The sequence below is a fragment of the Dipodomys ordii genome, unplaced genomic scaffold, assembly GCF_000151885.1.
Source record: "Dipodomys ordii isolate 6190 unplaced genomic scaffold, Dord_2.0 Scaffold37, whole genome shotgun sequence".
NCBI lineage: Eukaryota > Metazoa > Chordata > Mammalia > Rodentia > Heteromyidae > Dipodomys > Dipodomys ordii.
The window spans coordinates 5,137,954-5,162,743 of record NW_012267253.1 but is presented as its reverse complement, the minus strand read 5'-3'; the positions used below and the strand labels follow the sequence as shown (position 1 = coordinate 5,162,743).

Here is a 24,790-nt window from a genome sequence, read left to right as displayed (position 1 = left end):
CTTAGGGCCTGGGCAATGTCGCTGAGCTTTTTGCTCAAGGCTAATGCTCTGCCACTTAAGCCACAGTTCCACTTCCAGATTTTTTTTTTCTTCTGGTTAATTAGAGATCATAATCTCATGGACTTTCTTGCCTGGGCTGGCTTGGAACAGTGATACTCAGATCTTAGCCTCATGAGTAGCCAGGATTACAGGCGTGAGCCAGTTTCTATAGGGCTGTTTTTCTGTTGTCTGTCATGGGGTTTAAACTCAGGGCCTGGGCCCTGTCCCTTAGCTCTTTTTGCTCAAGGCAAGTGCTGTACCACTTAATATTAAATGTCCCATTCTATATGGTTTATAAAAAAGATATTTTAAAGCATTTTTATTTAAATAACGGGAAGATTAAATCCCTAAAAATAAAAATCAAACAATGGTGACTTAATACTTGGGGGTAAGACAGGGTAGGGTAAAGATTAGATCTTGCAGTCTGGGTACAAATTCCCAATCCTCTTGCCACCACGATGATTGGCAATTTACTAGTAAGACAACAATAAAGGAGCAGCCTGTAAGAAACAAAATTCAAACCTTTCATCATACCTCACTACAACCCTGGCTTTGACTATAAAGTTACTTTCTACTCTGCCCAACTCCTTCATCTCCAAAGATTCTAATCAAAGAATTACTCTGCAACCAGGCTCTATGGCTCAGGTTCAGCCTCCTGGGAGGTGGAAGGGTTCAAGGCTAGTCCAGGCATAAATGGGAGATCCTACCCAAAAAATAACTAAGGGAAAGAAAACTGGGAGTGTGGATCAAGTAGTAGAGCACCTACCTAGCAAGAACTTTGAATTCAAATCTCAGTATGAGAGGGAAAGAGGGAAGAAGGGAGGGAGGGAAGTAGAGAGGGGAAGAGGAGGGAGGGTCAGAGACACTCCTCCCCAGCTAGGTTTTGCATGTACTCTGTACTCTTCCACAAGTACTTTTCATATCAGTCCAATCAACCCCTTTTGTGAAATTATATCCCATGCATCCTCAGTTTCAACTTCAACTGGTCTGTCTCTTTCTCAAATCCTTTTTGATCCAATACCAGAGCATGTATGTTGCTTGGTAAGCCCATTTACAAGATGTTTACTGTGATTGTGTTGCTACAAAGGCCATAAGGATGATCAATGACTCAATCAATCCATAGCTGAAGGGGCTATTAGGAGGTGATGCCTAGTTGAGGGAAATAGACTAGGAATGTGCCCTTGAAAAGTACACCTGTTTGTATATACAGGAGAGAGAATGTGCGCGCACACGCACATGCGCGCACGCACACACACACACACAACAGCTCATCATGAGGAGAGCAATCTCTTCCACCACTTTTCTGTCTCTGACACTGTCTTGCCTCAGACCCAAAGCAGTGGAGATAGCTGGCCAAGGACTAAAACCGCTAAAACTGTGAACAAAAACAACCTTTTTTCCTTTGAATTGTTTCTGTAAGGTATTCTGTCACAGTGATAAAACTGAAAATTAAGACGGTCAAGATTTTAATTTCTCTTAGACTTGTACCTCTATAGCACAAGGCTTCTCAACCTTGGAACTGCTGGCATTTTGGTCAAGACAATATTCTGATAAGGCTGTCCTGTGCACTGTTAAAATAAATCTAAGGTAGTACCCCTTAGGGTGCTTCATCATTACTTCAATGGAAACATCAAAAACATCTACAGGTAGCCAGGAGCAGGTGGCTCACGCCTGTAATCCTAACTACTCAGGAGGCTGAGATCAGAGGATCAGGGTTCAAAGCCAGACTGGGCAGGAAAAGTACGTGAGACTCTAATCTCCAATAAACCAGTAGAAAACCAGAAGTGGTGCTGTGACTCAAACAGTAGAGAGCTCACCTTGAGCTGAAGAGCACAAAGACAGCACCCAAACCCAGAGTTCAAGCCCCACGACTAACAAAAAAAACCTCAACAAAACATCTACAGGTATTAGCACATGACATCTAGGGACAAAATCTCCCCCAAATGAAAACCACTACAGTTTGGTACATTGCCAACCAATTTTCATACCCTCTACTATTGTCATCCCAATTACCTGTGCCACCTGCCATGCATTAATGCATAGCTTCTAATTGGTATTTCATTGCTTCCTTTCTTGTCCCTTCTCCACACAGCAAGTGAGTGAAATCTTTTGAAAATCAATAAAACCAAGTTGGTTTGTGCTTAAAAGTTTCCAATAAATTTGACTTAAAGTCTTCATTTGTTCTAGCCACCTCTCTTTTTTATATTGGTATAAAGGTGATTTACAGAGAGGGTACAATTACTTAAGTCAGGTAATAAGTACATTTCTTTTTGGGCAATGTCACCCCTTCTCTCACTCACGCCCAGTTTTTTCCTGTTGTCCCACCCACAAGTTGTATAGTTTATTTTTAACATAGTGTCCTGTGAGTACTACTGCTGCATTTGTTCACTCTTTGTCCCTCCATTTCTGTGCCCCTCCTCTCCTCTGAAAGACAGATAAGTGAAAAACAAGACAAAATGAAAAGAAAGCATAAACACAACAAAGAAAAAAGCCTCTTCTTTTCATGTCCTGGAGTTCATTTCGATAAATATTATTTTATATGATCGGACGCACACAGATATTGTTCTTTTCTGCTCCTCTCCTAAAAATAGCCGCCTCCTCCTTTGGTCTCTGTGTGTAAATGGCTAAGAGTCCGGTATAATTTATGATGTTCTGGTGCATATTAGATCTAGCTTCTGCATATGAGAGACAACATGTGCTGTTTATCTCTCTGTCTAGCCACCTCTCTTAATACTTAATATTCTTCTACTTTCCATTCTCAGGCAATGTTGCTCTCTGCCTGGTATGCTCTGTATGTTCTTCAGATATATGATCTCAAGATAAAAATCTTTGCTTAAATGTCCTGCCTCATAGTGACTTCCTTAACAACATTCCTTCTTTATTTCTGGATTTGTCCTTTATTAGATTATAAACACCATAAGGCTTGTCTAACTTTTTTACCATAACCTTGGTGACACACACACTCAACAAACACAGAATAAATGAATATAGGTAAAAAGCATTCACTAAGTAATCAACTTAGGTTAAATACTATTCCTTGTTTATTTACACTATATTCTCCCATTTGCCTCTTCTTACTGAAAACACATATACAGCGATGGGGATGTTCTCAGTGGTAAAACACTTAGCTTATGTGTGAAATCCTAGTTTGATTCCCAGCCTACAAAACAAAATCCACATACATAGCCTTGCTCAATACCCCAGAATGCTTTTGCTTAAAAAATTTAGCATAATTTAAAATTCTAATAGAAATACAATACTCTTCAAGACCACTATTTAGTAAAAAGAAGTTATTCTTAAGTACCAACGAAAATCGATTTGCAGTGGCTGCTTGCTAAGGATTTTATAGTCATCTGACTGAATCTGAATTACAACCAGGTATTAGCCACAAGCCACGGAAGTTTATGATATTACCTATTTGCTATATCTGACATATAACATATACTTTGCAAAGATACAAACTATATAAAATTATTAACTATATCTATATTGGACTGAGATGCTTTTGAGAATTAAAATTAAGCTGTTACAGAAGTCAAAAGTTGATAAAGACATAATCTGCTGAAGACTTATATGCTAGGTATCATGCTAATTGCTTAAATATCTCATGTTTCTGCTTTAATCAACATTTTATCAGGATGGAGTTCTGACTAGGCCAACCTTGGGCTTCCCTCTCAGCCCTTGAAGAATATGGCCTGATGAATGAGGATGAATACAGTCCAACAGTTTGTATACATTCATGACAATGAAGCCTGTTGTGATTATTTTAAGAAGGGGAGAAGAGAGAAAGGGAAAGTAACAGAGGGTGAGACGAGGCATATCAGGATGCATTATACACCTGTATGGAAATATCCAAATGAAGCCCCTCTTGTGCCACAATATATGAAATACAAGAAAATTAAGTCAGTTTAGGGAAAAAAATTATTCACCCTTGATATCTATTCTCATTACCCTCACTGGCTTTCAGCAATATAGTCCTATAGTGCTCTACCATTTTGAGCAACAGCTCTACTTCTGGGGTTTTTTTTGGTAGTTTTTAGTTGAGATTTGAGTCTCACACTTTCCTGCCCAGGCTGGCTTTGAACAGTGATCCTCAGATGGCTGAGGCCACCTGAGTAGCTAGGATTACAAGTGAGCCACTAGCACCTGGCTCTTATTTCTTTCCTGAATGTGAAAATAAGATATTAATAACTATTCTTCTGTCTTCTGATAGATTTTAGCTATCAATACACCACCCCAAAGTATTCCAAATATGCTTCTCATTTTCTCATCACTCCCAAAGCAGGACTCACTGAGACCTATAAACAAGACTAATTTAGAGGTAAAGAAACTACAGACTAAAAAGCCAAAGTATTACACACTTGTTTAGGGGAGTTATGCAGGTACTTACAAACCTAGAAAAAAAATTAATCAACTCTCTTCAAAGTCAAATACCTTGGGGTACAAGATAGTAAACGTTAGGCAGATAGACACAGTTTTAAGGTTTTGTTCTCAAATAATTGTTCCTAAGGAAATTTTAAAAGAATCATCTGATACTCAAGGAGGAAAATCCTTTCTTTCCTTATGAACTAAAACATAACTAAAAATCTTTCTTACCTTCAACCCTTGATTCCAAGTGTTTATCCAATTCTGAATCTCTTTTCACTGCTTCATCTGAGACCTTAGGAGCATTTGGAAAGCAAACTAATACAATACTCATGTTATCTCGACTCCCCTATAAAGAAAGAAAAAATATATTTCTATAGTCTTACCAAATTTTTATTACTTCTGAAATTACTTTTAAAAATTAAGATTTAATTATTCCTCTAGAATGTATTATTCAACACATTAATTTTTATTCCAAAATAATATATTTTTTTTTGGGTCCGGTTATGGGGCCTGAACTCTGGGCCTGGACGCTGTCCCTCAGCAATTCAGCTCAAGGCTAGCGCTCTACCCCTTGAGCCACAGCGCCACTTCCGGCTTTTTTCTTTTGCTTATGTGGTGCTGAGGAATCGAACCCAGGGCCTCAGGCATGCAAGGCAAGCGCCCTACCACTGAGCCACCTTCCCAGCCCTCCAAAATAATATTTAAAATACAATCTGAAGAGGCAAAATGTCTAGGTGTAGGCATATAGTTACTTCTGAGCTTTAATTCTAACTATTCTTAATGACGATTTCACAGCCTTAGAAATAAGAATGTCCTAAGAATGGCTTAATACCACAACTCTACTGAACTTAACGTAGCTTGTCAGGATACCTGAAACTGTCTGAGAATATAGTATGAAACAGTAGAACATAACTAGATGGCTGACACATAGGGTTATAGGCAGGTAACTTTTTCTTTTCTTTTCTCTTTTTTTTTTTGAGACTAGGCCCAGGCTAGCCTTGAACTCAAGATCTTCTTTTTCTTTTTTTTGTCAGTCGTGGGGTCTGAACTCTGGGCCTGGGCACTGTCCCTGAGCTCTTCAGCTCTTCAGCTCAGAGCCAGAGCCACTTCTGGCTTTTTCTGCTTATGTGGTGCTGAGGAATCAAAGCCAGGGCCTCATGTATGCAAGGCAAGCACTCGACCATTGAGCTACCTTCCCAGCGCCTCAAGACCTTTCTGCCTCAGCCTCCTAAGTGTTCGGATTACAATGCATGTGCTACTAAGCCCTGAGCTCATTGTGGCAAATTTAAAAGCTATCAGATAATACTGTTTTATAGAATCACAAATAATTTCAGGTTCTTTAGAGAGCCACTAAAAGGGTTAACTTAAATATAAATTTTACTTTCATTTAATCATATTCTTACAACTTTTATTAAGAAGGAAATGCTACCATGATATAAACAATATATCTCTTACTATTACTCTTTTCCTTAGAGGAGATCAAACTGTTGTTAAGACAGTCATTTTTTTTAAAGATAGTTTTGGCCCTAAGCTTTGTGATTCTCCTGCCTTCATGTCCCAAGATTTGGTTAATTGGCATGTGCCACCATAGGCAGCAAATAATGACTTTTAAAAATATAAATAAATGGAAGTGGTAAATTATTTTGTCTGATAGTGAAGTTTAGCAACACAAGTAGAAGATAATAGACTTTTTAGTCATCATGGCAAGAATCTAGGCTGCAATGCTTCGGTCAGACTTGTCAGAATCCACATAGCATGGCCAAAATGACAGGCAGGATTTGAAGAACTTATGCTTCGCTTTCAAAATTAGAGAACAAGGTTTAAAAACAGTGAAAGCCAACTGTTTACAAGATTTTTAAAAAAGTAATTCACCCTACAGCCTCTTTAGCCTTATTCTAAAAGACCCATCATGAGCATATAAACCAATTTCTTGGTATCTAGAAAGTCAGGGTTTCTACATAGGCCAAAGTAATTTTATTCATAATAAAATCTATATAAACTTTTATGGCTTGCTATTACAAATACTGTATGTAGAAATTGAGACATATCTCAATTAGTAGATCACCTGCCATCAAGTATGTATGTGAATGTAGGTCAAGCAGAAATTTCAAAATCTAAAGAATTTTAAACTATATATAAATAAATGGAGTGAATAACTAGTATGTTTAGAAATTTAATGATTCCTAACCATTTCCTACTTTGGTAATTGCATTGTTTAGCAATTTCCAATTAATATGCTATGTATAAAATTTCCATTTGATCTCTGTAAGTTATAAAATATAACCCTATCATTTGGAAAATGCAGTGAAAAACTCAAGAAGTTAATGACCTTCCAAAGGTATTTAAAGGATATAATTTAAAGGATATAATTGACCTTAACCCTAGCTACTCAGGAAGCTGAGATCTGAGGATCATAGGTTAAAGTCAGCCAAGACAGGAAAGTCCATGAGACTCTTTTTTTTTTCTTTTAAACAAAATTTACCAGTGGATGAATTCAAATAATGCAGTAAAACCCATTGGCTTTATAAAAATACAGTTCAAGATTTTAAAAAGTCAGCAAACTGGAAACCCAGTTTCAAATGTACAATTATTCCCATGTGTACAAGTGACTTATGTCTTGGCATTACTGGTACAAGCATGGAAAATTACAGTGGGGTTTCAGCATTCAATCTAGATAGAAACCAAATGGCATTCCGATTAGGAAGTAGAGGTAGTGGAAAAGGTATTTCCTCAGATACTGATGCAAAGCACTCCTTTGTGAGGAAGCCAATCATGGCCTCCATGTCAGTAGCTGGCTCGTTCTGATGAACCTTGAGACTCTATCTCCAATTAAGCACCAAAGAAGACAGAAGTTAAGCTGTGGCTCAAATGGTAGAGTGTTAGTCTTGAGAAGGAAAAAAACAAAACAAAACAAAAAAACCCCAAAAGCTCAGGGACAGCATCCAGGCCCTGAGTTCAAGTCCCAGGATCGACATACAAACAAAAGGACAAATTTACAATAACACCTCCTTCACATGTGCATCATTTCAATGATGCTGCTATTTGTATAAAGATGATGTTTCCCTAAACACCAGGTTTTGATACAGCAACTGAGAGATAATAGCTTTTTTAAGCCTTTTCAGTTTTATATAGACAAATCATCCTTGCATCCTCAGTATAATCATTTTATTACATCCAAAATTGAACTATGTTTGTTAAAAGAAAAAAAACTCAGACTAGATATCTAAAATAATTAACTAAATATTTAGAACCAGATTATAAGTCTGTACTTGGGAGAAGGATGGTGACTAAGGTCTGAACTCAGGGCCTCGTGCTTGACAGGCAGGTATTCTACTACTTGATTTATACTCCTAGCTCTTTTAGCTTTATTCTTTTTAGGCCAGGACAAGCCTGGACCACAATCCTACTTAAACTTCTCTAGCAGCTGAAATGATAAGACACACACCACCATGCCCAGCTTTTTATTGCTGAGATGGGCATCTGTTTGTAGCAGCTGTTCTCAAACTACAATCCTCCACCTCTGCCTACCAAGTATATAGCTATGATTCCAGATGTGAACGAGTATGTTATTTGTGTGTGTATGTGTGTGTTTGTCTTTTTTTAAACTTATTGAATAGCACAGTAGTAACACACTTAAAACATTTGAACATTAAGAACTACTAGATAGCAATGAGTCAAAAAAGCCAGTAACTAATCCATAAATAAGGGCATCTAAATTAAAAGTTTGAAATCATTAGCTTTAAAGATAAAACTGAATGGTGAAAGAAGTACCCAGAAGCACATCTTCACAAAGTACATGTGGTAATTAGGACCAGAATCTACAGATTTGTAAAAATATATCAGATGGAAATTGCTAACATCTTTAAATCCTTTTTTAAACTGACACTCAAAATAGTGATCTACTATAGCTTCAAATACCAGCCAGCCCTAAGGAACAGACCTATACCTGTGTACAAAAAGATGGAAGCTTATGACTAACTCCTTTCAAGAACTGCTTCCATCATTACCCTATACTTGAATTTAATCCTCTATATAAATGTATTTCTGCTTTTAACCATCAATAGAACTAAAATTTACTGAGGCCTATAAACCAGAAAATGTTCTGTCACTGCAAAAGCTTTATGCACAGTAACTCATGAAGATACTATCATTCTTTTCATAAAGATTTAAAAAAGAAAGCAGCTAGGTGCCAGTGAGTAATCCTACTCAGAAGGCTAAGAGCTGAGGATCCTAGCTCAAAAGCCAGCCCTGGCAGGAAAGTTTGTGAAATTCTTATCTCCAATCACCATCAGAAAACCAGAAGTAGAGCTGTGGCTCAAAGTAGTAGAGTGCTAGCCTTAGCACAAAAGCTCAGGAACAGCGCCCAGGCTCTGAGTTCGAGCGCCAGGACTGAAAATTTTTAAAAAAGCTTCACCCAAATTCAGTAAATGCCTTAACATAACTTACAACCCAGCTGGCTGGCTCCAAGCCTATGTTCTATTTTTCCCCACTAAGCCTATGTTCTTAACACTAAACCCATGTCTTCTCCCAAACAGTGTACCTAGGAGGTAGGTCCGAGGTGCCAGTGTGCTATTTCTATATAAAGATAATTTTTCCCTAAACACAGACAGGCGTTTTAAATCGGGGATTTGCACTTGCTTGCTCAGCTGGTGCTTTCTCACTGAGCCGTCTCTGGTGTGGCTTCTTGCTGGTTATTTTGGAGGGAAGAGGCTCGTAGACTTGAAACCAAGTTCATCAGGATCTCAGTCTGAGTTGCTAGGAATACAGGAATGAGCCACCTCCCCACCCCCTCCCATGCCCAGCTAAGAAATGCTACTGATTTTTATGGTACAAGCAAAATAAAGTAGGTGGTAAGGCACCATGGAAATGATTATTAACTTTTGTAAAACGGGGGGGGGGAACTATTTTTACTGTTAAAATTTTTAGGTTGAGTGTTACTGGTAAATATTTGGGTCTTTTGTTATGTGGGAGACAGGGTCTGGCTATCCTAACTCCCAATCCTCTTGCTTCAGCCTCCTGAGTGCTGAAGTCACAGACGTACACAATCATGCCTAATTTTATGCTTATATCTTTGTAGAAGGCACCAGTGGTTCACACCCTAGCTACTCAGAAGGACAAGACCTGAGAACCGCTGTATGAATTTAGTCCAGGCAGACTCTTATCTTCAATAAACTAACAAAAAGCCAGAAGTATGATTCAAGGGGTAGGATAGTAGCCTTGGGCAAAAAAGCCAAGCAAGAGCAAAAGTACCTGAGTTCAAGTCCCAGTTCCTACAAAAGAGAGAGAAATAGAGAGAGAGAGAGAGATTGGGGGGGGGTATCACTTGGAAGGATAAACAGCAAAACTCTTAAAAGAAGTAAAACTGGAAAGGAACAGAAAAAGGAGTAATTTTACTTCAAACATATTTGTATTTATTATGAACATTTTCATAATTGAAAAAAGAAATGTTTTTGTTTCCCTTGGGGGAAAACTTTTCAGATAAAATACAACAACAACAACAACAACAAAATCCAATACCACACATACACATAAACAGAAACATTCTATCACACACCATTCTGGAAAACATTTCTAACAAATATACCAAACTTGATTCAGAAATTTTTTTTTTTTTGGGTCCGGTCAGGGGCCTGAACTCTGGGCCTGGGCGCTGTCCCTCAGCTCTTCAGCTCGAGGCTAGCGCTCTACCACTTGAGCCACAGTTCCGGCTTTTTTCTTTTTGCTTATGTGGTGCTGAGGAATGAACCCAGGGCCTCAGGCATGCAAGGCAAGCACTGTACCACTGAGCCATCTTCCCAGCCCCTTGATTCAGAAATTTTAAGATTCTAGTCTCAGCTTCAAGAATCCTAAGTATAGGACAACTATTTTTTAATCTTGCAACTGGAAATAAAAATAAAATATTTTAGCCAGGCACCAGTGGCTCACACCTGTAATCTTAGCTACTTAGGAAGGTGAGATATGAGGATCACTGTTCATAGCCAGTCTATAAAAGAAAGTCCCTGACTCTCATCTCCAATTAACCACCTAAAAGACAGAAGCGGAGGTATGGCTCAGCTGGTAGAGCAAAAAAGTTCAGAGACCACACCCAGGCTGTGAGTTCAAGCCCAAGGACCAGAAAAAAAAATCATTTTGTTCATTGCAGATTAGGACAAAGATTAATAAAGTATATATGATTTGTAAGTTTTAAAATAGTATTCTAATAGAAATTAGGTATTTTATAAAAGCTGGTATTATTTGGTGATAAATACCAGGAATCGTATCACTGGTAATAAAATGAAAAGGTTGTTTTCTGAGGGACTATTCTCTACAGTTAAATATGTAATATAAATAGGATATCTGACCTGAATCATTTAACGATTATAGCTTAACAATCATAAAAAAGGATTATCACTAACAAATAGGATGTTAACTTATTCAACTGTTGTAAAATTAAGTGAGTTAAAACATGTTCAAAATGCTTAGAACAGTATTTGACTCACAAAGTCAAGAATTTACTGATAATTTTGTGATTAAGTACCACAACCTTCCAAGGTATTATGAAATTAACATACAAAAGTGTTATAAGCCATTAAGACATGACAAGTGTTAGAGGTGTTAGAAAACACTGACTTCACTTAAATCTCTCAGGGAAATATCTCCTTAATAGGATCTTCTCTCAAAGTTGGTAACACTACTGGGAAGTCCCTGTTTTCTGTGGATTTAAAAGTTTACATCTTTTTTTTTTTTTTTTAAAGAGAAAACAATTTCTTGACACTGACACTGAGCATGGCATTGGGAAATGTATGTCTCCCGGCCCATGTGATTCCTCCCCACCCCCTTTTTTTGTCAATTCTTTTTTTTCCCTTCCAGTCCTGGGGCTTGAACTCAGGGCCCAGACACTGTCCCTGAGCTGCTTTTTTTGGTGGCTTTTTCTGTGTATGTGGTACTGCAGAACCACACCCAGGGCTTCATGTATGCTAGGCAAGCACTCTACCACTAACCCACATTCCAAGACCTATATATAATCTTTCATATTAAATTCCAAGCAGTTATATTCTATCTTATAGTAGAGCTAACTAACCTTTGGTTCTACAATACCATCAAGTAGAATGAATGACAAAATTATGGAGCTACAAAACAGAAATGGAGATTCCTTAAGATCCCTTAAGTATTTTCAGTGGTTAAGAGAAACTCATAAACCTGTCACCTTTTCAGCTAAGTTTCTCAAAAATCTATTTCAATTTGAATGCATCTTTATTTAAATGAAATATAACAGCTTTCACAAAAACTGAATGGATTTCCTGACCCAACCTTTCATATGCTACTAGAATTCCTCATTTCTGAGATTTTAGACTAGGTCTAATAGCATCAACATTTAATTACCCTGATAAAAGTTACCAAGTTTAAAACGGGCGCCAGCGCTGGTGGCTCATGCTTGTAATCCTAACTACTCAGGAGGCTAAGATCTGAGGATAATGGTTCAAAGCCAGCCCAGGCCAGGAAAGTCCATGAGACTCTAATCTCCAATAACCCAGCAGAAAACCAGAAGTGGCACTGTGGCTCAAGTGGTAAAGCACTGTCCTTGAGCTGAAGAACTGAGGGACAGCACCCAGGCCCAGAGTTCAAGCCTCACGACGGACAAACAAACAAACAAACAAAAAGTTACCAAGTTTAGATCAGCATTAATCTAAAGGTTTGTCACAGTTCTGACAACTAGTTTCCTTTCCAGCAGTGGAAAACCCTCTAAGAAGTATAAGACTAGACAAATCATTTGCAAATCATGTAACAGCAACGTATGCTTCTCATTGGCTGCCAGTAGCTCATTTAGCTATTGTGTTTTCCTGAATTCATAATTTCATATGGTGCTATTTTGAATGGTGTTGTAAATATCTGGATGGCCGTTGGCAGAAAAAAAAGGGTTATCCATCATTGATTCTTTTAAGGATGGAAAAGTTTGGACCAAGGCTAAAACATGTTGCTTACAGAAAATGAAAAATGCAGCTATGAAAAATGTAGCTCAGTACTTTCACAAAGGTATCTTTCTACAATATATTGTAAGAAAAAGCAGGCATAGCAAGTGTAATGATTCTTATTTTTTCTTTTTTTAAATGGAGGTACTAGTAAGGCCTCACAGGCATCCTACCTCTTGACAGCCTTGCTCCTAACCCTATGCATCTCATTATTTATTTTTTATTTTTATTTTTGCTGGTCGTGGGGACTGAACTCTGGGCCTGGGCGCTGTCCCTCAGCTCTTCAGCTCAAGGCTAGCACCCTACAACTTGAGCCACAGGGCCACTTTGACTTTTTCTGCTTATGTGGTGCTAAGGAATTGAACCCAGGGCCTCATGCATACAAGGTAAGCACTCTACCACTGAGCCAACTTCCCAGCCCGCATTTCATTTTTTTATAAAAACATTCACATTTGCTTAGCATAGTGACTCATGCTTGTAATTCCAGATACTTAGCAGGTAAAGATCACAAGGCTCTCAGTTTGAGGCCAGTGAAAGTTAGCAAGATCCCAATCTCAACAAACAAGTTGGGTGTGGTAGTACAAGATTGTAATCTCAGCTACTCAGAGACAGAGGTAAGTGGATTGCAGACTGAAGCTGGCCCCTATCAGAAAGCACAAATCCTTATCTGGAAAACAGCCAAAGCACAAAAGGGTTTGGAGTATAGTTCACGAGGTAAAGAACCTGCCAAGAAATACAAGGCCCTTAGATTCAAATCCCAACTGGGCACACACACACACACACACGCACACGCACACGCACACGCACACACACACACACTCTTTCTGGCTAAGTCTCTGCTTACCACAGAGACAGTATGGTTCTAATGCAGACAGAGTAAGCTAAATTCTGTTTCACAATCATTTTTGGTGTCTTTCTAGTCAGGATCATAGAATACATACATGCACACTCAAGGCACTTGCCAAGTTCACTCAAATTTTAGTTATTTTTTGTATAGGTATTGGCAAACACTTAAAATATTTAAAACATTTAAAATAAATATATTAAAAACATTTAAAATAAATATTTTAAAGATATTCTGGAGAACCAACTATTAAAACTTCTAAAGGAATTTTTTTATAGGAGTACATAAGGGTTTGGGTTTTAATCAGTGACAATATCTATGAAACCAATTTTGGTATCTTCTACAAAAGTGAGAGACTATCCACCAAGTCATATATTACTTAGTTATATGAAAATTCCACTTAAGTTTGTATTGATATGGAAAGCTTTCTAGACAGTGAATAGAGAATGCTAGAAGAATTAGAACTAAATTTTAATTAAGCGTAGCTTCTTGGTATAGGCTATATATTATATATACTATGTAGTATGTACATATTACATATACTTTTAAGAAAAGTAAACTTTTTTAGTAATGCAGTATTTTAATAAATACATCTTAAGCTACTACCAAATTATGAGTAGGATGTCCACTTCCAATACCAAGAATTTGAATCAAAAGTTACAATTCTGTATAGATGACTCTGCTACAGCAACAAGCCACAGAATAATCAAATGACGTATGTCTTAAATTTACTGAACTTACTATTCAAATAATTAGAAGACTAGGGCAGATGGAAGTAGTGAAAAGAATAGTTTTCTTTTTGATGAAGAAAGTCATTTAAAAATAAACAGTTTTAAAAACTTGTTTGCTTAAATTTACTTACCATGCTTTTTCAAAATAAAGTATTTTAATCGTTTAAAAAAAAAGCTTACATACCTTATGTAAACAAGTGTCCACTACCCAATTGCACACATTTTCCAGGTCATCAGATACCTCAAGCCTAGATTTAACAAATTCACAGAGCTCCTCATTACTCATAACATCCCAGATCCCATCACAAGCCAAGATGATAAATTCATCCTCTTCTCTTAAAATTTCATAAACCTCAGGCTCTGGAGAAACAAGTTGCTCTGTTGGGCCTTTGCCATCAACACACTTGTAATCATAGTCCCCCAGAGCACGAGACACTGCTAATGAACCATTAACACGCTGTATCATTACGCTGCCTCCTGCATTTTGGATTCTCTCCTTTTCTCTTGGATTACAAGGTTTGTGATCCTGCGTAGAAAAGCAGACTTGTCCATTCCTATACAGAACAGCACGTGAATCACCACAGTTGATAAAGTAGATATGTGTAGGTGAAATCATAACTCCCACTGCAGTTGAACCACTTCTGTCCATCCCGTTTCTGAGATCTGAAAAGTTACGCATATATTCATCAATTTTCAAAAAGCCAGTTCTGATACCATTCTTGACATTTTCCACTGAAGGTTCCTGAGCAGGTCCTGGTTTGCCCACTGCCCGAAAGTCTTCATTGGTAGTGATATGTTCTAACAAATGTGTTGAGCAATAATTTGCCACTCGGGATCCAGCATGACCATCATAAACTGCAAAAAACGACCAGTCTTCCAAGCCATGAGGAATACCTACAACAGCTGTGTGTGCATCTTCCATTTCCACTCTCCATCCTTGCATACTGCTCAGGCCATAGCGTAAGCCATTCCCAGCACCATGAGCATTATGTTTGTCAGTTTTGGGTTTATCCAAAAATGCACCCATTTTTAGTAATGAACCTGGAAGGGGGAAAAAAATTATAGGTGTTAAATGTTTAAATTTCTTAACTTGTCTACAGTATTCTACTTGTTCTCAAGTAACTCTTACCTTAAGTATTTTTCAGTATTATCCCACTTTACTGGAATAAAAAAAAAATTCTCCCCCTACTTCTAGAACAGTTAAAATCAGACTAATTAAATCAGAATTTCTGGGAGATGGAGTATAGGTATTAGTAATTGGGGGGGGGGTTCCAGTCCTGGGGTTTAAACTCAAGTCCTTGAGCTCTCACTTGGCTTGCTTGTTCCCAAATGGCACCCTTTATTTGAGAAAGGTCAAAAAAAAGATCTTGGATGAGATCTTCAAATAGCATGCTAGTATTGTCTTTTGGGGGGATGGGGGGGGGCTAAAAGGCACAGCAATGAAAGGAGGAAACGTGACCAAACGCAGTCCTTGCATTCAATAGTCACTACATAAAAAATGAACTATTCAACTTGTAGGGAGGGATAGGAAAGGAAAAATGGGGGAAAACAAAAGAAGGAGTGACAATGTCCAAGAAGCACTGTAATTATTACCTGACTTAGGAATTGTAACTCCCTAATTATCTCTGTGTGTGTGTGTGTATATTATAAATATATATATAAAAGCAGCAAGCTAGTGATTTGAAAATACTTTGGAAGACAATAGCCTAGATTAACTTGACTTCTATTTGATTCTTGACTATGCTGTTAAGGTGTTTTTTTACTTTTTCTTTTATTATTTTTGAATTAGCATAGTTTGTAATAAAAGTGAGTTTCATCGTGGTATTTCTATTCACTAATTTCTAATACACTTGAAACAGACTCACCTCCTCCAAGAAATCTTTTAAGTCTTTGACCATTATTGAATTTCATAACAAAATTCCATATCCCATTTATAAAAAGTAAATCCACTCAATTTATATGGATGTATGCATATATTATCCTCATAAATTACATAACTTTATTCATCCTGAGTTATATATTCCTATTACTTTAAAGGGTAAAATTAAAAATACATTAAAATTTTTATCATTTTGAGATAAATGTAATAGAAATGCTTATTTGTGATCATGGGGCAGGCACTGGAAACCCAGGACCCATATTATAGACAAGTGCTCTATCACTGACTGAGTTACATTCCCAACCAAATGCTTATTTTCTAATATGCGGCATGGCATTAAAGTTCCGTGATACAATGATTTGAAAACTTGATTTCAAGTATTTTTATTTAGATTTTATGGTCTGATGGCTACTTCACCTGAAAAACAAGATAACTTACAAAGATACCTAAATGCAAATGAAATTGGATTCTTGACTATTTTGTTTCCAATTCCATGTATCAAATGAGAAAAAAGTTTTTTTGTAGCTTTCAACTTTCCTAATATTCTTGCAATTATGATACTGTTGTTTTATATTAATAGGTTAAAAATCCACAAAAGTTCCTCATTTACAAGATTTTTCAAATGGTTTTGAAAGAAAAGGATGGAAGGTGAGGTCTTAAACAGAATGCTTTTAAAAAGGATATCAAGAACTAAAGAAAGTCTGGATGGACATAAAAAAACAGAGGAGGGGCTGGGAGGTTGGCTCAGTGGTAGAGTGCTTGCCTTGCACGCATGAGGCCCTGGGTTCGATTCCTCAGCACCACATAAGCAAAAAGAAAAAAGCCGGAAGTGGTGCTGTGGCTCAAGTGGTAGAGTGCTAACCTCAGCTGAAGAGCTGAGGGACAGCGCCCAGGCCCAGAGTTCAGGCCCCACAACCAGACCCCTCCCCCCCAAAAAACAAAAAACAGAGGAGCCTCAGGTTGAAGCAGGCCAGATCCAAGTTCAAGGGTAGCCTGGATTATAACAGGGAGATACTGTCTCAAACCAAACAGCTGGGCATATTGGTATATGTTCCATAACCACAGCTACTAGGGAGGTGGAGGCATGAGAATAGCATCCAAGATTATAGATCACACTAAGTGACGTAAGCTAAGCTCAAAGAAACAAACGGGCTGAGAAGGTGGCTCAGTGGTAGAGCGCTTGCCTTGCATGCATGAGACCCTGGGTTTGATTCCTCAGCACCACATAAGCAGAAAAAACAAAAGCCGGAAGTGGCTCTGTGGCTCAAGTGGTAGAGCGCTAGCCTTGAGCTGAAGAGCTGAGGGACAGCGCCCAGGCCCAGAGTTCAGGCCCCACGACCGGACCCCCCCCCCAAAAAAAGGAAAGAAACAAACAGTGCATTTTCTGTCAATTGTGGAAGCTGGATCTAAAATATAACTGGGCATGATAACCTATATGGGACTCTAGGCATTCACACACAGACTAAAGGAGGATATCCTTAGGGGAAGAACCCAAAGGTGTAACTTCTCTGAACATTTAGGGTATTATTAATTAAAATGGATTCTAAGAAATGGAAACTTTTGTGGTTATTGTTCATGATGGTGGTTGTTTTTGCTTTAGGGTTTTTGGGGGGAGGGGAAAAGCAGCAGCAGGGTAAACAAATTCAACCATGCTATTCAGTATAGACTATGTGGAAAATGAACTATGTACTTTCTGGCAGGGACTGACGGCAGGGGGAAACTGGAGGAAAGTGAAGGAAGGAGTGACACTGTCCAAATACAAATGTACTGATTACCTGACTTATGAAATGGTAACTCCTCTGTACAATATCTAATAATAACAATGAATTATATATTTAAAAAAAGAATCCAAGGTTATCACTTTGCAAAGCTAACCAGATCATGTCACACAAACAAAATGAAAACAAAAGGGCTGGAGACATAAATGGTAGAGGCTCTGGGTTCAACCCCTACTATCACAAAACAAACAAATGAAGCTCCTGAGGCTGTGTGGAAGTTACACTGCCCTGCTTCTCAGCCATGTTCTTAACTGCAATGATTTTTGTTCCTGTTTTCTTTATAAAAATCAATTCTTCAAGAACTGAAGTTTAGGAATATGCATTTAGCATACCTTTCAGCAGTTACCAGGGATTGCATTCTTTTGCAACCTGCTTTTTCTAAGTTCCAAACTGATCTCAAAAGCTTAGATTGTCTCATACTTTAACACATTATAAAGTTATCACATATATCATATAATGTGTATAGACAGCTAGAGTTTTAATAAACATCCATGAACCTGCCAATAAAAGTTACTAAAGCCTCCTATTTAATCTCTGAACCCTTTTCTCCTTCCCAATATGGAAATCACCTTAAGTTTGTAATTAGTATTCTTTGTAGTTTAACTATATTCATGTGTGACTGTTTATATGCATAGCATTTTACACCTATGCACAGTATCAAATTACTTCACTTTTTCCCCTGCTCAACATTATACTTTTAGATTCAACTACACTGATGCAGTTAAAGTCCATTCACTGTATTGTATTACATACCAGGGCAGGTATACCTATACAGTACAGCACACGAATCATGAATCATTGAAGTTGATGAAGTATATATACAACTCCCACTGCAGTTGAGCTGCACTGTTCATCCCATTTCTGAGATCTGGAAATTTACATGTATATCTGTAATTTTTTTTGGGGGGGGGTCCAGTCGTGGGACCTGAACTCTGGGTCTGGGCACTGTCCCTCAGCTCTTCAGCTCAAGGCAGGCATTCTACCACTTGAGCCACAGCGCCACTTCCAGCTTTTTTCTTTTTGCTTATGTGGTGCTGAGGAATCGAACCCAGGGCCTCATGCATGCAAGGCAAGCGCTCTACCACTGAGCCACCTTCCCAGCCCAATATATCCATAATTTTTAAAAAGACACTTTTGATATCATTCTTGACATTCTCTACTGAAGCCTCATGAGCAGTTCCTGTTTTGCCAGCTGCCCCAAAGACTTCATTAATAACAGCAAGTTCCTAGCAAGAATTTTTTCTATTTAGTGCTGCTACACTAAAAGCAAGAATCAAATTCTACCCAATTTGCAAGTCTATAAAAACTAAATGAACAAAATTCTTCTCTACATCTTGTAATTTCACAGATATAGAATTAACAGATTTTTTTAGAAAACAAATAAATACTGTATAAAGCATGGCTGTAAAAAATCTAACATATCTGACAAGTCTTTCAGAAGAACATTTCTTCAGTCTATAACACCACAGTGTAAGAGCACACTCAGAGACACTTGACATTGAGACACTATTAAGGCAGATTGCAGATCTTTGTTAGCAACAAACAGCTATTAAAAAAAAAAACACAGTATTTCCATATGGTTAACAGTATGTAGACTCAAAATTATCCTTGTAAAAACCTGTAATCTTAGCACTTGGTAGACGAGACCAGAAAGTGACAAGTATGAGGACAGCAAGACCCTGCCTGAAAAAAACCAAACCCCTAGAAATAATGAAAACTAATAGTATATAGTCTCCAATCTAAGCAAACACTGGAGTCTATATTAACTTGATCAATTTCAACTCATTTAATTTTGCAACAGTCTTGTAAACTGCATGTTACTGCCTTCATTTTATAGATGAAGTAATGAATTATAGAAATGCTGGGGAACTTAGTCCACGTACATAGCAGAATGGGCTGGCTCCAGAGTTCATACTCTTAACTACCTCCTACAAATGCTATACTAGGTAATAAAAGCATGATACCTTTTTTCTCTAGAGATAAATGTTTCTTCACTCAAATAAAGCCATCTTTGTTATGCAGCCTTGATTCTACTCTTTCACACAACTGAATTGCAAATTCTGCCAGTTTTACCTTCAAATATAGTCTAAATGAGTCCAATTCTCTTCATTGCATTATTCCAATGGACCAGACAGAGCCATCATCATCTATAATACTTCATTTTGAGAGGAGGGTCTTGGATTTGAACTCGGGATCTGATGATTGCTAGGTATGCACTTTATCGCTTCAGTCATGCCTCTCTAGCCCTTACAGTAACCCCTAAATTAGCAGCCCTATTCCTGCTTTGCTTTCCCCTATAATTCCTTATCCAGAGTGACATTTCTTAAATGTAATGGAATTGTGTTTTTCTAGAATTTCCAGTCAATTCAGAAGAAGATTCAAGTTTATTATTGCTCTCTAAAATGTAACCCCTTATTAGTTCAACTTTACTCTTCCTGTAACTCTTATCATCTATGTCCCCAGTGGCCTTCTCTCTATTCCTACAAGACATTCCCAATCTTTGGACTTTTTTACTGCTGTCTCTGCCCATAATCATTTTCAACTCTTCGCCCCCATAGCTCGGTTCAAATATAATGCAAAGAAATTTTCCTTTCTGGCTAGGAAGGTGGCTCAGTGGTAGAGCGCTTGCCTTGCATGCATGAGGCCCTGGGTTCGATTCCTCAGCACTACATAAGCAAAAAGAAAAAAGTCGGACGTGGTGCTGTGGCTCAAGTGGTAGAGCGCTAGCCTTGAATTGAAGAGATGAGGGACAGTGCCCAGGCCCAGAGTTCAGGCCCCACGACTGGACCCAAAAAAAAAAAAGAAAAAAAAAAGAAATTTTCCTTTCTTTTCTTAGCTAGCTGTCTGTCTGTCTGTCTCTGTCTCTGTCTCTGCCTCTCTCTCTCTCTGTCTCTCTCTCATCAATCAACCACAGAGCTGGGGATCTATCTATCTATCTATCTATCTATCTATCTATCTATCATCAATCAACCACAGTGGTGGGGATCAAACACTTATGACTCAAGAAATATAGGCAAGTCAGGCACCAGTAGTGATTCTTATTTCCAATTAACCAGCAAAAAGCTCAAAGTGGAGCTATAGGTCAAATGGTAGAATGCCAACTTAAGTGAAAAAGCTAATGACAGCCCTCAGACGCTAAGTTTAAAGCCCAGTACTGACAAAAAGAAAGGAAAGGGAAAGGGAAGAAGGAATCAGGCAAAGCTTTTCATTGAGAAGGGGAAATCTCTCGAGCATTTTTTTTTTTGGCCGAGAGTGGCCTCAAACTACAACCCTAACAATCTCAGTCTCTGAAAAGGATAGGATTACAAGCAAGAGGCACTGGCATCCTGTTCAGCTACTGCTTTCAATACTTCACAAACATTTAACTCATTTAAATTCTACCCTTTACTAAAAACAAGTACCAAAAAAAAAAAGTATCAAAAAAAGTAAGTAAATAACTGTCAGAGAACTTAAACCAAAAATCTTCAGACAAAATAAAAACAAAGCTTCAACAAACAACACTCACATACTGCAAAATTCTCCTTCCTGCAGTTGGCACACTTTCAATAAAAGGGCACACGGACATTGATAGGCCTTGCTTACAAAGAACACAATCTGTTGGTCCCATCTATTTCCCAGCGAAAAGATATGTCAGGGATGACTCAAAGCTCATTTTTCTCATGGGTTTCTCAACACTAGTATTTTGTTCTTTTGACTTTGAAAAGTAATATAAGGGTGTGGGAAGGTGGCTCAGTGGTAGAGTGATTGCCTCACATGCATGAGGCCCTGGGTTCGATTCCTCAGCACCACATAAACAGTAATAAAAGGCCAGAAGTAGCACTGTGGCTCAAGTGGTAGCATGCATGCTAGCCTTGAGCTGAAGAGGTCAGGGACAGTACCCAGGCCTGGATTTCAAGCCCCACAACTGACCAAAGAAAAAAGGTAATATAAAAAGTAATAATAATGTTTTTTCTTTCACGAGTCCTACATGCTCCAAGGCACTCTATTTAGATATTGGTGTACAATATAACATTAAAATTAGTAACAGTTTTAACACTCATCTAAAGACTGAAAAACATGAAATACAAAGAGGCTTACTAGAAAAACTGGTGAAATCCAAGTAAGATCTAATGTTCTATAGAAGTTAAAAGCATGGATGACATTTAAATGTTTTACCATGAATATCAAAAACAAAGTTAGCTGGAAAGGATATAGTATTTATATTTATATATAATTATAAAATTAACAACAAATTTAGATGTGAACTATACAGCAAAAGTATTCAAAGCATAATTGAATAATATAAAAGCTAAAATTATCAAGACAACCTTAATAGTTACTTCTGGAAGGAAAAGTGATTATTGTAGTAGTATACAGATAAAGCTGATGATGTAAGATGATGCTAAGTGAAATGAACCCCAAGACAGGGACACAAGTAGTTTTATCTTTCTTGCTGTTTTTTTTAAAAAATGTATTTATAATGTACCTTTTTTTTGTTTCTTTTGTATGTTCTTCCTCCATGGGACAACCACTGTTTTCACTGATTCCAGTGCCTTGCATCTTGTATATACATTTTGGGGAGGGGAAAGGAAATAACAAAATGCTGAAATAAGGATACAGGTTGACCCATCGTAACAATGAGATGTACAAGACACCATGTTCTAAGTGAACTTTACAACTTGGGGGCTGGGGAGAGGAGTTGGAAAGGCGGGAAAAAATGAAAAAATAAAAAAAAAAAAAAGAAATAGCAAAATGTGCCCAGCACCAGTGGCTCAGGTCTATAATCCTAGCTACTCAGGAGGCTGAGATCTGAGGATTGGGGTTCAAAGCCAGCTGGAGCAGCAAAGTCCATGAGACTCTTATCTTCAATAAACCACCACAGAGGTGCTGTGACTCAAGTGGTAGAGTGCTAGCCTTGAGCTGAAGAGCTGAGGGACGGCGCCCAGGACCAGAGTTCAGGCCTCATGACTGACAAAAAAAGAAAAGAAATAGCAAAATGTTTTACTGGGGGCAGGGGAGGAGAGACAGAAAAAGGGATCACAGGAATGAAAGGAGAGTGAGCAAATACAGTCAATATATTCACTGTATATTATATTAAAAAGGGAACTATATAATTTGAGTATAGGGATGGGCAGATGGATAATAGAAAACAATGGATGACACAGACCAAAATGCACTATACTTAAACCTGACTTATGGAATTGTAACCTCTTTGTACAATTACTTAAAAATATTTTTTAAGAGCTGGGAAGGTGGCTCAGTGGTAGAGCGCTTGCCTTGCATGCCTGAAACCCTGGGTTGGATTCCTCAGCACCACATAAACAAAAAAGAAAAAAGCCGGAAGTGGCGCTGTGGCTCAACTGGTAGAGTGCTAGCCTTGAGCTGAAGAGCTGAGGAACAGCACCCAGGCCCAGAGTTCAGGCCCCACGACTGGACCCAAAAACAAAATTTTTTTAAGTAACAAAAAGTTTGAAGAAAATAGCAAAACACTAATATGTTAAATCTTGATAATAGAATCAACTTAAATTTGCATGCTAATCCATGCACAGGCTGCTCACATCTTTAATCCTAGCTACACAGGAGACTGAGATCTGAGGATAATGGTTTCAAACCCACCCTAGCAGGAAAATCTGAGAGACTCTTATCTCTAATTAACCACCAGAAAACCAGAAGTGGCACTGTGGCTCAAAGTGGTAGAACACTAGCCTTAAGCACAAAAGCTGAGGGACAGCACCGAGTTCAAGCCTTATGACCACAATCACCACAACCTCCACCACCACCACCACCACCAACAACAACAACAAAAATCATGCTATAAAACTAACCAAAAAAGCTGACCATACCAACATAAAAAACACAGATACCACCTTTCTTAGTTTGAATGGTCATTATCAAGAAACCAAACAACAACAAATGCTTGTGAGGATACCGCCAAAAGGGAAGTCTAATACACTGTTTGGTAGGAATGTAAGTTTGTTCAACCACCAGGGAAAGCAGCATGGAGGTTCCTCAAAAAAAAAAAAAGTAAATAGATAAAAAATAAAAAATTAACATAGATGATCCAGCAATTCCATTCCCAGGCATCTAACCAATAGAACATAAACAAGGCTATAGTAAAACCACCAGCACAACAATGTTCACTGCAGCATTATTCACCACAGCCAAAATATAGAATCAGCCCAGATTCCCCTCAATGGATGAATGGATCAAGAAAAACAAAGTGTGGGGCTGGGAAGTTGGCTCAGTGGTAGAGCGCTTGCGGCCCTGGGTTCGATTCCTCAGCACCACATAAGCAGAAAAAAAAAGCCGGAAGTGGTGCTATGGCTCAAGTGGTAGCTTGCTAGCCTTGAGCTGAAGAGCTGAGGGACAGCACCCAGGCCCAGAGTTCAGGCCCCACGACCGGACCCCCCCCCAAAAAAAGAAAACACAGTGTGTGTGTGTGTGTGTGTGTGTGTGTGTGTGTATCTATACACACACACACACTATGATATTGTACCATTCATAAGGAAATGGAAAGACTTGTAAAGTATTAAATGAAGTAAAGCAGACCCAGAGAAACAAAGGTTGCAAGGTTTCTCTTATTAGTGGTAAATAGAATATGCCTATAAATCTATAAGTAAATACTCCAGGTGGTATACAAGCAGTTCCAAACGAATTAACTGAATTATAATAGGTGCTATGGAGATTTCAAATACAATTTTTTTAGAAGACGAAATCAAAGTCCAACAAAACAAGCACCAAGAAATGGGTATTTGCATAGTGGTGGGGGCCCAAAGGGAAAAGGAGCCAGGAGAGAATGCAGACAAGAACTCATGTAAGCCAGGGGCTGGTGGCTCACACCTGTAATCTTACCTACTCAGGAGGCTGAGATCTGAGGATCTCGATTTGAAGCCAGCCCAGGCAGGAAAGTCCATGAGACTCTGATTTCCAATTAATCACCAGAAAACTGGAAGTAGAAATGTGACTCAAGTGGTAGAGCGCTCACCTATAGCTAAAGAGCTGAGGGGCAGCGCCCAGGCCCACAGTTCAAGCCTCATAACCAAAAAAAACAAAAAAAAGAATTCATTGTATATATTACAAAATTGAGACATGTAAAGGAAGGGGTGAGTCAAAGGGGATGAGATTGTTGAAGGGGGTGACAGATCAAGATGCATTGTATTCATAAGCACCTTTGTTAAATGACACCTCCCTTATACAACTACTTAAAAGATTTTTAAAAACTC

At 38.2% G+C, this 24,790-nt stretch overlaps 1 protein-coding gene across 3 annotated transcripts in view; it reads right to left on the bottom strand.

The window, feature by feature from the left end:
* The window catches only part of Ppm1b (protein phosphatase, Mg2+/Mn2+ dependent, 1B), a 52,327-nt gene that overhangs the window by 14,528 nt on the left and 13,009 nt on the right, over positions 1–24,790 (bottom strand). For all 3 annotated transcript variants that reach the window (XM_013017962.1, XM_013017960.1, XM_013017961.1), the window contains exons 2-3: positions 14,116–14,972; positions 4,636–4,753 (exon numbers count right to left, since the gene is read on the bottom strand). In XM_013017962.1, coding sequence (XP_012873416.1) covers positions 4,636–4,753; positions 14,116–14,958 — 961 coding nt within the window. In that variant the 5' untranslated portion in view covers positions 14,959–14,972. The remainder of the gene's footprint in view (positions 1–4,635; positions 4,754–14,115; positions 14,973–24,790) is intronic.